The sequence below is a fragment of the Drosophila willistoni genome (genome assembly GCF_018902025.1).
Source record: "Drosophila willistoni isolate 14030-0811.24 chromosome XL unlocalized genomic scaffold, UCI_dwil_1.1 Seg141, whole genome shotgun sequence".
Lineage (NCBI taxonomy): Eukaryota > Metazoa > Arthropoda > Insecta > Diptera > Drosophilidae > Drosophila > Drosophila willistoni.
Window position 1 is genome coordinate 11,642,824 of NW_025814052.1, and position 13,774 is coordinate 11,656,597.

Here is a 13,774-nt window from a genome sequence, read left to right on the forward strand (position 1 = left end):
CATGAAACACAGCAACAAAAACCAAGTGACGCCGCCAAGAGTTACCGTGGGCCAAAAGTTTAACAAAAGGGTCAGTAGCTGCAATTTTTACCGAAATGTCAAAAAGTATAATGAACAATAAACAATCATTTTGGATGAGTGTTAGTTTTAAATGTGTCCAGTTTTAAATAGCATTGATGCCACTGTGCAGCTAACCTGATCAAAACTCTCACACATACACACACACACACAGGTAAAAGGTAAAAAATAGCAGCAGCAATATCGAAAAACCACCAACAACAGCGGCAGAAGCAACAACAACAACGTCGTCTTTAACTTGTTAAGCCGCATTCCATGTTTTTCAGTCTCTGGAATGGAAGGCGGGAGCACTGGCGCTCCGGCACTTCGCTCTTTTGCATTTAGATTGGATGTGGATGTGCTGCTGCGGCTCTCTGCATACCACGCATTCTCATGGAACCTGATCTGCCGCCTATTATTTTCAAACGTTCATTCATAAACCCCATTCCCCTCGCTTGCTCTCTCTGTTTAGCTCTCTCTCTCTCTCTACATGCATGAGAAATATGTAAATTAATAAAAAAAAATGTTTGTCCGTTACAGTTAAACATTTGAAAATCATGGCGTTGCCACTAGTGTATAAAATAAGGCAGCCAGATCCAGTCGTATAGATGAACGTGGTTTCTAGTGATGACACATTAGTGTGTTGGCAACACTGTTACAAATGTGCGGCTGCCAAATATCTATCGATAGTTTATGAGCGAAAACATTCAATACGGCGAATTCGCAATTGCTTTTTATTTGTTATTGAGTTGCACTGTCACTTCACTGCCAAAGAATATAATAATTAATAATTATGACTGATCCAAGTAAATTCTCTGTTGCCGTTGTATGTTCCTCGAACATGAATCGCTCAATGGAAGCCCACAATTTCCTGGCAAAAAAGGGCTACAGTGTGCGGTCCTATGGTACCGGCGAGCGGGTCAGACTGCCCGGCGTAGCTATAGATAAACCAAATGTGTATGAATTTGGCACCAGCTACGAGGATATCTACCGGGATCTGGAAGCCAAGGATAAGGAGTTGTAAGTGCAGCAATTCTAATATGTACTATGCAATATCCCATATAAATTTCATTGCATTCATTTTTAGTTACACACAGAACGGCCTGCTGCATATGCTCGACCGTAATCGTCGGATTAAAAAATGTCCAGAACGTTTCCAGGAGACCAAAGAGCAATTTGATATTATCGTTACTGTGGAGGAGCGTGTTTATGATCTAGTGGTGCTTCATATGGAATCAATGGACTCGGTGGATAATCGGCCCGTACATGTACTCAATGTTGATGTCGTAGATAATGCGGAGGATGCGTTAATGGGAGCGTTTCTTATAACAGATATGATTAATTTAGTAAGTCAAATCGTTTCAATCGAATGACTATCAAATCATAATATGCATACATTTATCTATTCCCTTTTGCAGATGGTCAAATCGAATGATCTAGATAATGATATTGATGAAATGATACAGGAATTCGAGGAACGTCGTAATCGTGTAATTCTTCATTCAGTCCTTTTTTACTGACCTTGACCTGTCATCCCAAATCCTGCCTGGAGAAAACGGCGACAAATGAAATTGCAACTTGTAAATAGATGAGAAAAAAAGAGGGATAACACCCTCCTTGACCCAAACACACACACACACACATATACACACACCCATGGCTACATACATTATATATATTTATATGTATGTATATATACAACTCGAATTTGCAAATTATGAATGTACAGTACAGAGACTTCATTTGTTCAATTTATATGAAGTTACTTTCTGTGTATGTATGTACGCGCATATACATACATATATAGATAGATTATTACATGTGTATGTATTTATATGTGCCGGCAATGTCTAGTCCAAATCAGCTTCACATTTGTTTCCTTCATATTCATCTGATTTTAAAATTTTGATATTGTTTTATTATTGTTCCTTTCGTTGTGTGGCAACCCTGGCTGGCTAACGATCCGCCCCCTCCACCCACACCCCCTTCTTTTTGTGGAGTCACAGACCAACACACATGTTTACAGTAAGTTTGCATATGTATGTTTGTTATGGGAGTGTGTGTTTGTGTAGAGAGCCGGCATATTTTGGCAGGAGCGGAATTGCCCGCTGGTTGGGCTTTGACTTGAATTATTACTTATTGTGTTTACTTATATTATTCGTTTTATCTAATTATTTACCTAGATTGGGTGGCCAACTTGTTTCTATTTTAATACAATGTAATTATTACATCTAATTATATGCCTAGATTGGGTGGCCAACTTGTTTCTATTTTATACGATGTAATTATTTAGTGTAAATCAGAAAAGTTCTTGTAGGCTGTGCGCGGTAAGTTAAAAGAAAAAAAAAAACAAAAAAGAAACGTTGAAAAAATGGAGACAAAATAAACAAAAAGTAAATCAAATGTAAAAAACGCTGGGCTCGTACTTAAACAGATGCTAATAAGGGTAGCTATTATCATCGACCCAAGCTTTTGAAATACCCTCAGTCCGCGCCTGTCTTGATCGTACTCATACTGGTTGGTTACAAAGCGTCCGCTGCTGCTGCCAATGTTAAGTATGTATTTGTATTTGTTGTTGCTGCTGCTGCTCTTGTAGGTTGTTGTTATTATTTTCTCTTTTCATTGGATTTGGGGCTTCATGCACGCTTTGTGCGGTCAACCTGGCCGCAGTCACACTGCGATCGTGCTAAGCTTCATTACGGAATTTTTTGTTTGTTCCCTTAATTGTAAAACAGAAAACAACTCCAAAACGAGAAACTTAAGAAACAACAAAACGCAGTACGCACCGAACGTTGTTAATGCGAGAAAAACCAAGTAAACTTTACGTTTACCGAAAATAAAATTACAGTGTTTAATTATTGTTGCTGCTTAACAAAACAATTAAGCACAGTCGGTAGCAGCAATTTTTGCGAAATTCCAAACAATATCCAAAAAAAAAGACGTTTTTGAAACGTTAACTGTTTAACTACAAAAAATAAAAACCACCTACAACAAAACTTTACAGAGATGGCAACTCAGAAAGATGGTAAGTTGACAGCTGCTGCTGCTGGTGAAGCGGGGGTGTGTGTGTGGTGAGAGTGGCATATAACGGGAATTGACTTTCATTGACCACTGGCAGAGAGCGGGCCGATCGTAGCGCCCTTCAAATGTGTTCTTCTTTGGCTAGAGGGTCACCTACAAAACTCTTATCACAAATAACACAACTCACACAGCCAACAACAATGAAAATACACCACCGCAATGATTCAATCTTACCGCCTCACTCCGTCAATTATCTACCGATGACGTTAAGTTGTTGTTATTGTACTTGTTGTTGTTGTTATTGTTTTTGTTGTTGCTGGCTCCTCAAGATTAGTTGAGAAGAGCGAAGGAGGAGGAAGAAGAAGGCATAGCAATAACCTTTGCGAGTTGTACTACATACATATACACATACATACATATGTATGTATGTATATACAAATATATGAATGTGACTACAACAAAAACACTAGCTAACAAAGTTAATGACATTGAAACAGAAACATTGAAACACAAATCATTTGTACACGTAAATAATTAGCACAAATGCGTGTTAGTTCCATGTGTGTGTGCGTGGATTTACTTTCTAAATCCATTCAGAAATAATAAAACAAAATTATTTTTAATAATTTATTCCAAATAAATTATTTTAGATGTATATAAAACCTTGCCTCGCCACTCACTCACTCGCATTTTTATTCACTCCATCCAATTGGCAATTTTTCAATCTCTCAATTTTAAGCTTTAAATTAAACTTCCCCACATTTTGACTCTATGTCAATGTCACAATTCGTGACTTCGCTTTCAACTTTTTTTTTTCTTCGGACTTTTCAGTTTCTCATGCATACAATTGTGCCCAATCATTGAAAAAAAGTACATATTTAATTTAGTTTAGTTATATATACATAATAAATAAAGTTTACTTACAAAAATCAAATTGCAAATAGAAAGAATATAGACATTTCTAGATCTTTTGAGTGATGAAATTCTCTTATGGCTGCCAAAGCTGTCAAATGAATGACATACGACGCCATTTGCAAAAATCATGACATATTTCCTCTGGCAAACATTGCGGCATCCTTTGTCGATCCTCAAAACGTTCATAGTCAGTCCTATAGAAACTTCTAGTTACATTATTAAAAAAATCAAATCCAACCTTTGGTTAATAATTAACAAAAACTTTCACTTTCTGATCACTTTGCGTCACTTTTCTTTGACATTAGATTAATGACCGAATTTGGTGTAAAAGAAAATTGGTGGACTATTAATTTGTAGATTGCATTTTGTAAGTTTTAATTTTTGAAAAACACAATCATCATTACCGATTATTACCTAATATTAAATTTTCGTCATGATGACAAGCCAAAACTGAAAATAATGTTTTGGAGAAATTGCAAGATTTTTTGAATAGTCATGACAGAAGCGCCAAGTGAATGAGCTGCTTGTTAAAGCCCTAAAACAGTCGATAGATGATCGATAGATAGCTTGCTAGTTCTCAAAATGTTCAGATAGTTCTGATAACTATCTATCTATTTATCTATCTCGTAACTTTACCTGGTTGCACTTTGTTCGGTCAATTTTGTAGTCGTTGTAGTCATCGCTGCTGCTTAGACAATTCAAAGTCAAAGCCAAGTCAAGCGCAGCTGTTCATTACGTTTTTTGCAATCGCATCGAAAGATACATCAAGCGCGAGGGAGAGATCTTCTGGTGACCTCTAAGAAAACGGTCAAATCTTGGCTTGGCTCACGAAACTTTGATTAGACACACGCACACAAACACCCCTCAGATAAGTGTAAGTGTCCAAAAAAAAAAAAAAAAAAAAAAAAAACAAAAAGCTGGATCTTATCGATAGCTTATCAATTTCGTAAAGTTTTGCAGAGTCAAGAATTTTCGTTTCCTTGTACTTACTATATAAGGTCAGACGAAGGCCAACAATTTTGCACTTCTAAACAGGCACTCGAAGAAGTTGTATGTAATTATTATTATTTTCTTATATATTCTTGTTCATAGATCATACAGCCCTGGATTTAATCATCAAATCCCTCAAGTCCCCCACTATGGTATGTGAGGGGACGCATTTCGATGGCAAGATACCCCATACATTTGTGATATTCGGTGCTTCGGTAAGTGTCAATTAGAACAAGGACAATACAATGCAAAGGACAGTTACTGATTGATCGAAATTTTTAGGGTGATTTGGCCAAAAAGAAAATTTATCCCACTCTCTGGTGGCTTTATCGGGACGATCTCTTGCCCAAACCAACAAAATTCTGCGGCTATGCTCGTTCCAAGCTATCCATTGAGAAGCTAAAGGAGAATTGTAAACAATATATGAAACTCCAACCGTATGAACAGGCCAAATATGATCAGTTCTGGGCACTCAATGAATATGTCGCTGGCAGCTACGATGGGCGAACTGGTTTTGAGCTACTCAATCAGCAGCTGGAGATTATGGAGAACAAAAATAGAGCGAATCGAATTTTCTACTTAGCCTTACCCCCCAGTGTTTTCCATGAGGTCACGTCCAATGTCAAGGAGATTTGCATGTCGGTTTGGTAAGTAAACTTTGAGTAAATTGTTTAGTTTAGACTTTTCTAATTTTTGATTTGGGTTTTTTTTTTTAGTGGCTGGAATCGTATAATTGTGGAAAAACCTTTCGGGCGTGACGATGTCACATCCAAGGAATTGAGTGATCACTTGGCTGGTTTATTCGATGAGGAGCAACTGTATCGCATTGATCATTATCTAGGCAAGGAAATGGTTCAGAATCTAATGACCATACGCTTTGGCAATAAGATCTTGAGCTCAACATGGAATCGCGAGAATATTGCCTCCGTGCAGATAACCTTCAAGGAGCCATTCGGAACTCAGGGTCGTGGTGGCTATTTCGATGAATTCGGCATTATACGCGATGTGATGCAGAATCATTTGCTGCAAATACTCTCGCTGGTGGCCATGGAGAAGCCAGTTACCTGCCATCCCGATGATATACGCGACGAGAAGGTCAAAGTGCTAAAGAGCATTGAGACCCTGAAATTGGATGATATGGTTCTGGGTCAATATGTTGGCAATCCAGAGGGTCGCACCGAGGATGAGCGTACTGGTTACTTGGATGATCCGACGGTTGACAACGATTCAACCACACCAACCTATGCTCTGGCTGTGCTTAAGATCAACAACGAACGCTGGCAGGGAGTACCCTTCATTTTGCGTTGCGGCAAAGCGCTGAATGAGCGCAAGGCCGAGGTTCGTATTCAATATCAGGATGTACCCGGTGACATTTTCGAGGGTAGCAGCAAGCGTAATGAACTTGTTATTCGTGTCCAGCCGGGCGAGGCTTTGTACTTCAAAATGATGACCAAGAGTCCTGGCATCACATTCGATATTGAGGAAACCGAATTGGATCTTACCTATGAGCATCGCTACAAGGATTCGTATCTGCCCGATGCCTATGAGCGTCTCATACTGGATGTCTTCTGCGGTTCCCAAATGCATTTCGTTCGCTCCGACGAGTTGCGCGAGGCTTGGCGGATATTCACACCCATTTTGCATCGCATTGAGAAGGAGCACATCAAACCGATTGCCTATCAGTATGGATCGCGTGGACCCAAGGAGGCTGATCGCAAGTGCGAGGCCAGCAACTTCCTGTACTCCGGCTCATACAAATGGCATGGCGGCAAATGAGCAAGTTGTAGCATTAATTACGGATCGGATAGATTGAATAAGTTGTTGTGGATCGGTTCAATACATGGGAGCACATGATAATTGTGATTTTGTTTATATTGAAAGGCTTTAAGGATAATGAAAGAAAACCCAACTGAAATCAAGACGTTTGACTATCTTTTGATTTTAGTTACTTTCATTTATTTTTGACTTTCTCTAAGTTTACTTAGTAGTTACAGTTACTTTTGATCATAATATTATAATTTTTTCTCCTTGTTTTTGTTTTTTTTTTTATTAATTTTGTTTTACTCTACTTTAATTTTTTGATTTTGTACAAAATAATTTTGTATTAAATATATATATGGGAATGTTTTTCTATACCCTACATTTAAATTGAAATTGATGTAATTAAACGTTTATTTTTTAGGATATTCGGACATCGGCGTGAAGGTTAATTACTTTATTTAATTGACAGTATTAAAATGTCTCGCATTCCCTCTCGTTGAAAATAAGCCTCGACTAAGATTAACTTTTTATGAATTTTAACAAAGAGAAGCCATTTAACATTTTTTTTTCATAATTTGTCAGCTTTGTATACTTAGTTAGCTTCCAAATCGATTGCTGAATCAAGATTTTAACGTTTTAATCTAGGATTAGTTGTAAAATTATAGAATGTGATAGAAAAAACAAATTTTTGTGTCACTTTTTGAAATGCATTTAATCTAGTTTTATTTCTGACATTTACAAAACTGTCAAAAGTAAAGCATTTTTTGTATATTTTTTGAATTTTTCTAAATTGTCTCTAATGTTGGGTAAACTAACTAAATCGTATATAAATTTAAAATCGCTTTATATACAAGCAATTATTATTTGTTTAGTAGCTTAGCTTACGGCTGAAATCATTAAACTTTATACAAAAAAAAAAAATATATATATATGTATGTTACGTACTAGTATTTATGTATTTTGTGCAAAAGGGACAGCTTAACCAGCTGTCAATGTTCTCAGATTAATGCAAGCATGCGGAAATGGGGGAAAAAATAGTTATTTACTAACTAAGTAACCTCCTCACATACATATACATATATATAAAGTACCTACATAAGTTTCGTTGTCTATATGATAAGATAAGCCGCTCTCATAGGTAGATGGATTGACATTGCTAGGCAATTTCAACTGGAAGCTAGTACCTAGATAAATATATTACGGACTAGTGACATTTCATTTGGATTACCAATTCTTGAATATCCTTGGACCAGGAAGCAAAGCCAAAAAATCTTAACTCGTCCTGTAGCCCAGTCTCCTTAGGCTTTTGGTGCTCTGCTCAGCTGTGGCATTTTGGCACGCCAGCAATTTATTGAAATTCCTTTTGCCAAAAAAAAAAAAGTGAAAAAGAAAAACACACACACACACACACACACATACATACACACACGAAAAAGAAAGCATATGAAAAAAATAAAAGAGACGAGGAAAAGCCAATGTGTGCCACGAGAGCCACCAGAGCCGGAATGTCAAAGTCACTTTCATTATCGGACAAGAAAAAAATACATATGTATGAGTTTTCAGTACACCGACTTTGAAGTATCCTGTAAGCACTTAAAGCACTTCAAACAAAAAAGAGGAAAGTGGGTATAATAATAATCTTTCCTTTGTGTTTCTAGACCTACTCGAAAGGATGAATGCTTTGACACTGAAAGAAACTCTTTACAGGGAAAGGAAATGTCATTTTTAAGAAGGATATTTGGATATCCTAATTCAAGTGGCTGATATATACAAAATTCAAGGTGAAATCGAACACAAAGTAAAGTTGAAATATCAACTATTCTTTTATTATTCATTTGATGTCAAAAAGTTGCATAAAAACTGAATAATATGATTTTGAAGGTTAAGGTAGTACCCGTTTCAATTGTTTTTTCCAACACTGAACAAAAGTTCCAGTTGAACTTCAAACGAAATCAAAGGAAAACTAAACAGGAAATAATAGGATAACTCAAGAGTCACAATTACTTTAGGATAATTGAGATAGGGAACACATATACTCTTTCTCACACAGGGTTAGAGGGTATTAAGAATAAGGTAGGTACGGAGTTTTGTAAAGAGTGGGACTGAGAGCGAGAGAGAGAGAGAGAGCGTGCAGGGAAACAAAACAAAGACAAAACAAAATAAAACGGTACAAAGCCACAATAAGAACGAGGACCATTAACGGCTGACAACAACAACGACAACGACAACAGCTACAAACACATAAGCGCCGTTGTAGGAGGAGACAGAAGAGCATAAGACCAGGCAAGAGAGAGAGAGAAAGCGTAACGGAAAGAATTTCTTGATTAAGTTATAGGAATGTGGGTTCACGACAGACAGACTGACAAAAACGCCATGGAATGAAACACAAGAGAGGAAAGAGAGAGAGAGAGAGAGAGAGAGAGGATATGGAACAGAACGAAGCAACCGGCATGAATGTCGCGCCATTGTCTGTCTCTGACATTTCATTTGTGCTTCATTCCTCCTGTCCTTGCTGCGTGTGTGTGTGTGTGTGTGTGTGTGTGTGTGTTTCTCTCTGTTCCCGTTACAAGGACCAACGTCCAACCATCACTGGCAAAGGAAGAGCCAGCAAGTTTCAAGTCAATAAAGCATACTGATTAATGTCAATTTGCTGCCAATGTTGTTGTTGTTATTATTTCCTGTTGTTGTTGTTGTTGTTGTTATTTTGGGTCTTTTACATAAATTATGCATAAAACGCAAAACATTTTTACAAAACGCCCAATGAAATATACATATCTCCCGCCATTCCACATATTTTTTTTTCTTCCAAAAACTGGCAAATGTCACTGCCCCTCACTTTGCCTCACTTCTCCTCCTTGCCATTCACTTCATCAACTTCAAGCTCCATAGCCTTCGCATTATATATGTACATCAGAATCTGTGGATCGTCTGGCAGGCGGCAAAGAGATTGAGATACTTTAGTGAGTCAGTGCGGCATTTAAGCTGTTTTAAGTCGCTTAACACACAGACAAACCAACTCAAACATTCACACACACGCACAGTAAGATCGAATTACATATAGACATACCCTTGTACACACACACAAAGCAAAACAATAAAGGAGGACATCGACATAGCAATGTCCTTTTTATATTTCATATTCAATAGGTTACCTTTTAGGTTAGGTTACGTTTCCAATGAAATTAAGCCTAACGTTTGCAAAAATATTGTATTTCTCTTTTCAGACTGACGACGGACAAGACAAAGATTCTATTAATGTGGTCATGAATGTCATCTCATTACTTTAAATGTTACATTATGAAATTGTGTTAATATTACCATAGATATCCTGCTGATCCATTAAAACTAATGACGATCAACTCAGTGATCAACACTGTGTTATCGATCGTCTGACGATCTGGCTACATTAAAGCATATTTTTAATGAACCCTCATTATGTGTCGAATGGTGGAATGTGACTTGGTTCGTTCGTATTCTCAGCTGGCCGTCAATTTTTTGGTTAAGTTAACCGCATCTTCTCTCTGTGTTCCCTTTTTGACTTTTTATTTGATTATTTTTCCGTGTTGTTGTTTTATTCTTTTAATGCGGAAAAGCCGTCATAAAAAAATGAGACTCGTCGAGGCGGCAACCAACGACACAAACCAAAAAAAAAAAAAAAAAAAAAAAACGTCAAGAAAAGAGCAGGAGCAAAAAAAAAAAAAGGCACACAAATTGTGAATCTGTGTATAAATTTAATTTCCCTTTCGTTCATTTTTGCTCGTATTTTCGTTTTTTGTTTTCAGCTTTCAGTTTTCAGTTTTTTTCGCTCATAATCAAATTTTTAAACGCAACGATTTAAGGCCTTCTCCTGCTGGGGTCCTGAAAGAGCTGAAGATGAGGTTTTTCATTTTTTTGTTTCGTTTATTCTGAGCTGCGATGACATATGAAATATTAACATGACCAAAAGGATGGCTGAAAGAGGGAGAGAGAGAGAGGGAGAGCAAAGGGACCACTGAGGATGGGGGACCAGGATCCTGGAAAGGTTAGCAGTGGGGCTCGACTCGCGCAATTTGCCATCAAGCGTAAAAACAAATTTACTTTAACGAGGCACAAGAAAAAAAAAAAACACACACACACACACAGAGAACACCGTAGAAGATGGCTAAGAGTGAGATAGAAAACGATAGAGCAAGAAAGAGATACATACATAGAGTGAAATGGAAAGGTTGCCTTTTGCCAGTTTGTATATAAATTAGAACACATCAAAAGTTTGTGACATTAAATTTTTGGTTTTTTTTTTTTATTTTGTTGTCTTCCGCCACACACACACACACACACACACACACAGAGTGAGAGAGAGAGAGAGACGCACACGCATACATATGCGATTGGCGCTTAGATAAATGTTTTAGCAAAATGAAGATGACACGATGACAGTAATGATGCCCCGCGACACGGATCCCCGTTCACCCCGCCACCCCAACAAAAACCCAAAAGGCAAACTGTACCTGAACCCCAACAATGAAATACAACAAAACATAACGACTTGACATTACTCTGCAAATATTTAGCACTTTTAGTGTTTAAAATTCTCATTAAGAAATTACGCAACTTTCGTTTTGTGAGTTAATTTTTAAATCCATGAGAGCCATGATAATTCGGACATTTTTAAATCGTTAAAATTGGAAATATTTTTAAATATAAGTATGTACTTCCTTTTTCTTAAACTTTAACCTAACTCATATAAACTTTAACCTCATTCTCATATTGCTTGTGTTGAGAACAACTGAAAACTATTGAAAAGATTTGACTGACTAAAAAGTCAATTAGTTTCTGAAACGACAACAACTCTATTCAGAAATATTAAACAAAAAGCTTAAAACTTATGTCGGTTTTATACGTATATTTAAAACAGAATATGGAATTTGGATTCTCTAAATCGGGCATAACTTTAATTTACATGAATCTTAATAAATGAAAGTTTTCATCCATTCGTTTCCAATCTTCACAGGAACTTATATGCTTTTTCCTGTATGAACTTTGAATATTTTTATTTTACCTTTTTCTTTTTTTTTTTCTTCTCTTTTTGTACTTATTGGACATGGAGGGTATAGCAAGGGCTAGCGGCGACGGTCATGGGGTTGGGTTGATTAAATGTTCCGTTTATGTGTGTGTGTGTGTGCGTGTGTGTGTGTGTGAAAATGCAGTGACAGCAAGCATTCTCATTCTGCCGAAAAAGTCGATTACACTTGAACACACACACAGACAATCTTCGTCGCTCACTCTCTCACACACACACACACACACATGCATACATATACATGTTAATGCATTGCCTCCACGTATGCCATTACCGTTACGTTACGTTACGCATACGTCGTTGTTGCCGCCACTTGACTTTTTGCAGTCAGTCACGAATTTGCTTTAACAAACTTTCTTCTCGCTCTCACTCTCACACACACACATACACTCAGTCACTGTCTCCTGTCTCTATTGCTCCCACTCAAGCATGCTTCGCTGGTTTATCGTGCGTTACTGTAGTTGTTGGGCCCACTTTTTTTTTCTTTCCTTTTACACAAGAATCTTCTTTCTCTTTGCGGTCGACTCTGGTTAAAGGGAAAGTTTCATTTCGATCAGCAGAGTGAGAGAATTATGAAAGTATTTAACACGTATCAGATATTTGAGGTTCCATGGGGAATGTATCCATATATGTATTTATCTACATCTAGATATCTAACAGATAGCTTCACGAATTTATGTATTATCTTCGTGCTATGTGCCTTTAAAATTTCCAAAGTTTCATCTCATTTCAAATTGGCAAGTTAAATCTACAATTTTGTCTTAAATTCTTTTCATTATTATTATAATCATCTATTGTGTGGCACACGATGCGTATACGTTATCAAGGACTGTAAAATATTTTACGTGAGAAGAAAAATTGTTTGTTGTTTGAACAAATTATTAACAAAGCTGCTTAATGAAATGAATAAACATTCAAAATATATAAATAGGTAGATACAATTAATTTGTGGTTATTCTTTTTACAAAATATTAAGGTTAATAATCATAAATAAATAAATTTTGTACTTACTCATAGAACAAATACTTCACTCTGCGTATTTTACTCAATTTATTCGTATTTGATATTCTTACTTTAATTTCGTAATAGGAGAAAGCATAAGTTAAAGATCTTTTATTTCCTGATATGAGATATTTGATTTTAGTTTGGTTTACTAATCCGGTAAAGTTAAAACTAAAAGGTGGTCTAAATATTGAAATATATATTCCAAAAAGCTGTAAAATAAATCAGACTTTATCCACGGTATTGGCAAAGTCTGTAGCAAGTATTTTATTATTGTTTTTTGTTACGCACAAGTGAGATACATAAAAATTTAGTTGGCCAAATTGCCAGACAGTCAATCTCTTACCCCTTTCCCTTTGTGTCTTTATGGGTGTGTGTGTGTGTGTGTGTTCGATGCCAATGAATATTAAAAATATTTGTTGTTATGTTAAAAACTTTTAATTGGATTGCAGCCGTTTTAATACTTTCATAACGCCCAACCAAATAACGCTGAGAGAGTCAGAGAATACGTTTGCATAAAAACCAAGTGCCAAGTGATGGAGGGATGGCTCGATGGCTGGATGGGCTTGTTAGGGTAGGTTATGGAGGGGTGCAGGACGGGGACGCGGACGCGTTGTAAATGTGCATTGTTAAACTGAAAAATCAATTAAAATTGCCACATTGATGGCTTAAATCTGCTGGCTCAAAAGTGGAATCGAATTCAATTCGATATTCAGTTGAGTTGAACTAGAAGCAAAAGTTAAAATTCAATAAATAAAACAATGTTATCAATTTGCTTTTTGCTGGTATGGTGGTCATTTTTTTTGTTTTTTTTGTTTTTGGTTTCTTTTATTTGTTTTTGGTTTTTTTTTTCTCTTTTGATAAATTGTACATACATATATATTTAAATTATATAATAATATTAATATATATATATATATATATATTGAGACATTTCTTGGTTCAGCGTGAATGTCAGTGTTTAGTTTT

The 13,774-nt window shown here is 36.5% G+C and overlaps 2 protein-coding genes across 3 annotated transcripts; both read left to right on the plus strand.

The window, feature by feature from the left end:
* Positions 1-773: 773 nt before the first annotated feature.
* On the plus strand, positions 774-2,327 carry LOC6641180 (RNA polymerase II subunit A C-terminal domain phosphatase SSU72). The gene is made up of 3 exons (XM_002064124.4): positions 774-1,077; positions 1,145-1,403; positions 1,476-2,327. The coding sequence occupies exons 1-3, from the start codon at positions 851-853 to the stop codon at positions 1,575-1,577; spliced, it is 588 nt and encodes a 195-aa protein (XP_002064160.1). The 5' UTR covers positions 774-850; the 3' UTR covers positions 1,578-2,327.
* A 441-nt stretch (positions 2,328-2,768) lies between these two features.
* Positions 2,769-7,137, plus strand: LOC6641181 (glucose-6-phosphate 1-dehydrogenase). 2 transcript variants are annotated; one of them, XM_002064125.4, is made up of 4 exons: positions 2,769-3,082; positions 5,086-5,198; positions 5,266-5,630; positions 5,700-7,137. In XM_002064125.4, exons 1-4 carry the CDS (start codon positions 3,064-3,066, stop codon positions 6,757-6,759), a joined length of 1,557 nt encoding a protein of 518 aa, XP_002064161.3. In that variant the 5' UTR covers positions 2,769-3,063; the 3' UTR covers positions 6,760-7,137. The 2 variants fall into 2 exon arrangements, with proteins under 2 accessions (XP_002064161.3, XP_023031114.1); XM_023175346.2 differs by lacking the exon at positions 2,769-3,082 and adding an exon at positions 4,747-4,867.
* The last annotated feature ends 6,637 nt before the right edge of the window (positions 7,138-13,774 follow it).

Coding starts and splice junctions, on each gene's coding strand:
- LOC6641180 (XM_002064124.4), top strand. CDS start 851: ATGACTGATCCAAGTAAATTCTCTGTTGCCGTTGTATGTTCCTCGAAC. Junction 1,078..1,144: donor GAAGCCAAGGATAAGGAGTT/GTAAGTGCAGCA, acceptor ATTCATTTTTAG/TTACACACAGAACGGCCTGC. Junction 1,404..1,475: donor TAACAGATATGATTAATTTA/GTAAGTCAAATC, acceptor TCCCTTTTGCAG/ATGGTCAAATCGAATGATCT.
- LOC6641181 (XM_002064125.4), top strand. Junction 5,199..5,265: donor TTGTGATATTCGGTGCTTCG/GTAAGTGTCAAT, acceptor CGAAATTTTTAG/GGTGATTTGGCCAAAAAGAA. Junction 5,631..5,699: donor GAGATTTGCATGTCGGTTTG/GTAAGTAAACTT, acceptor TTTTTTTTTTAG/TGGCTGGAATCGTATAATTG.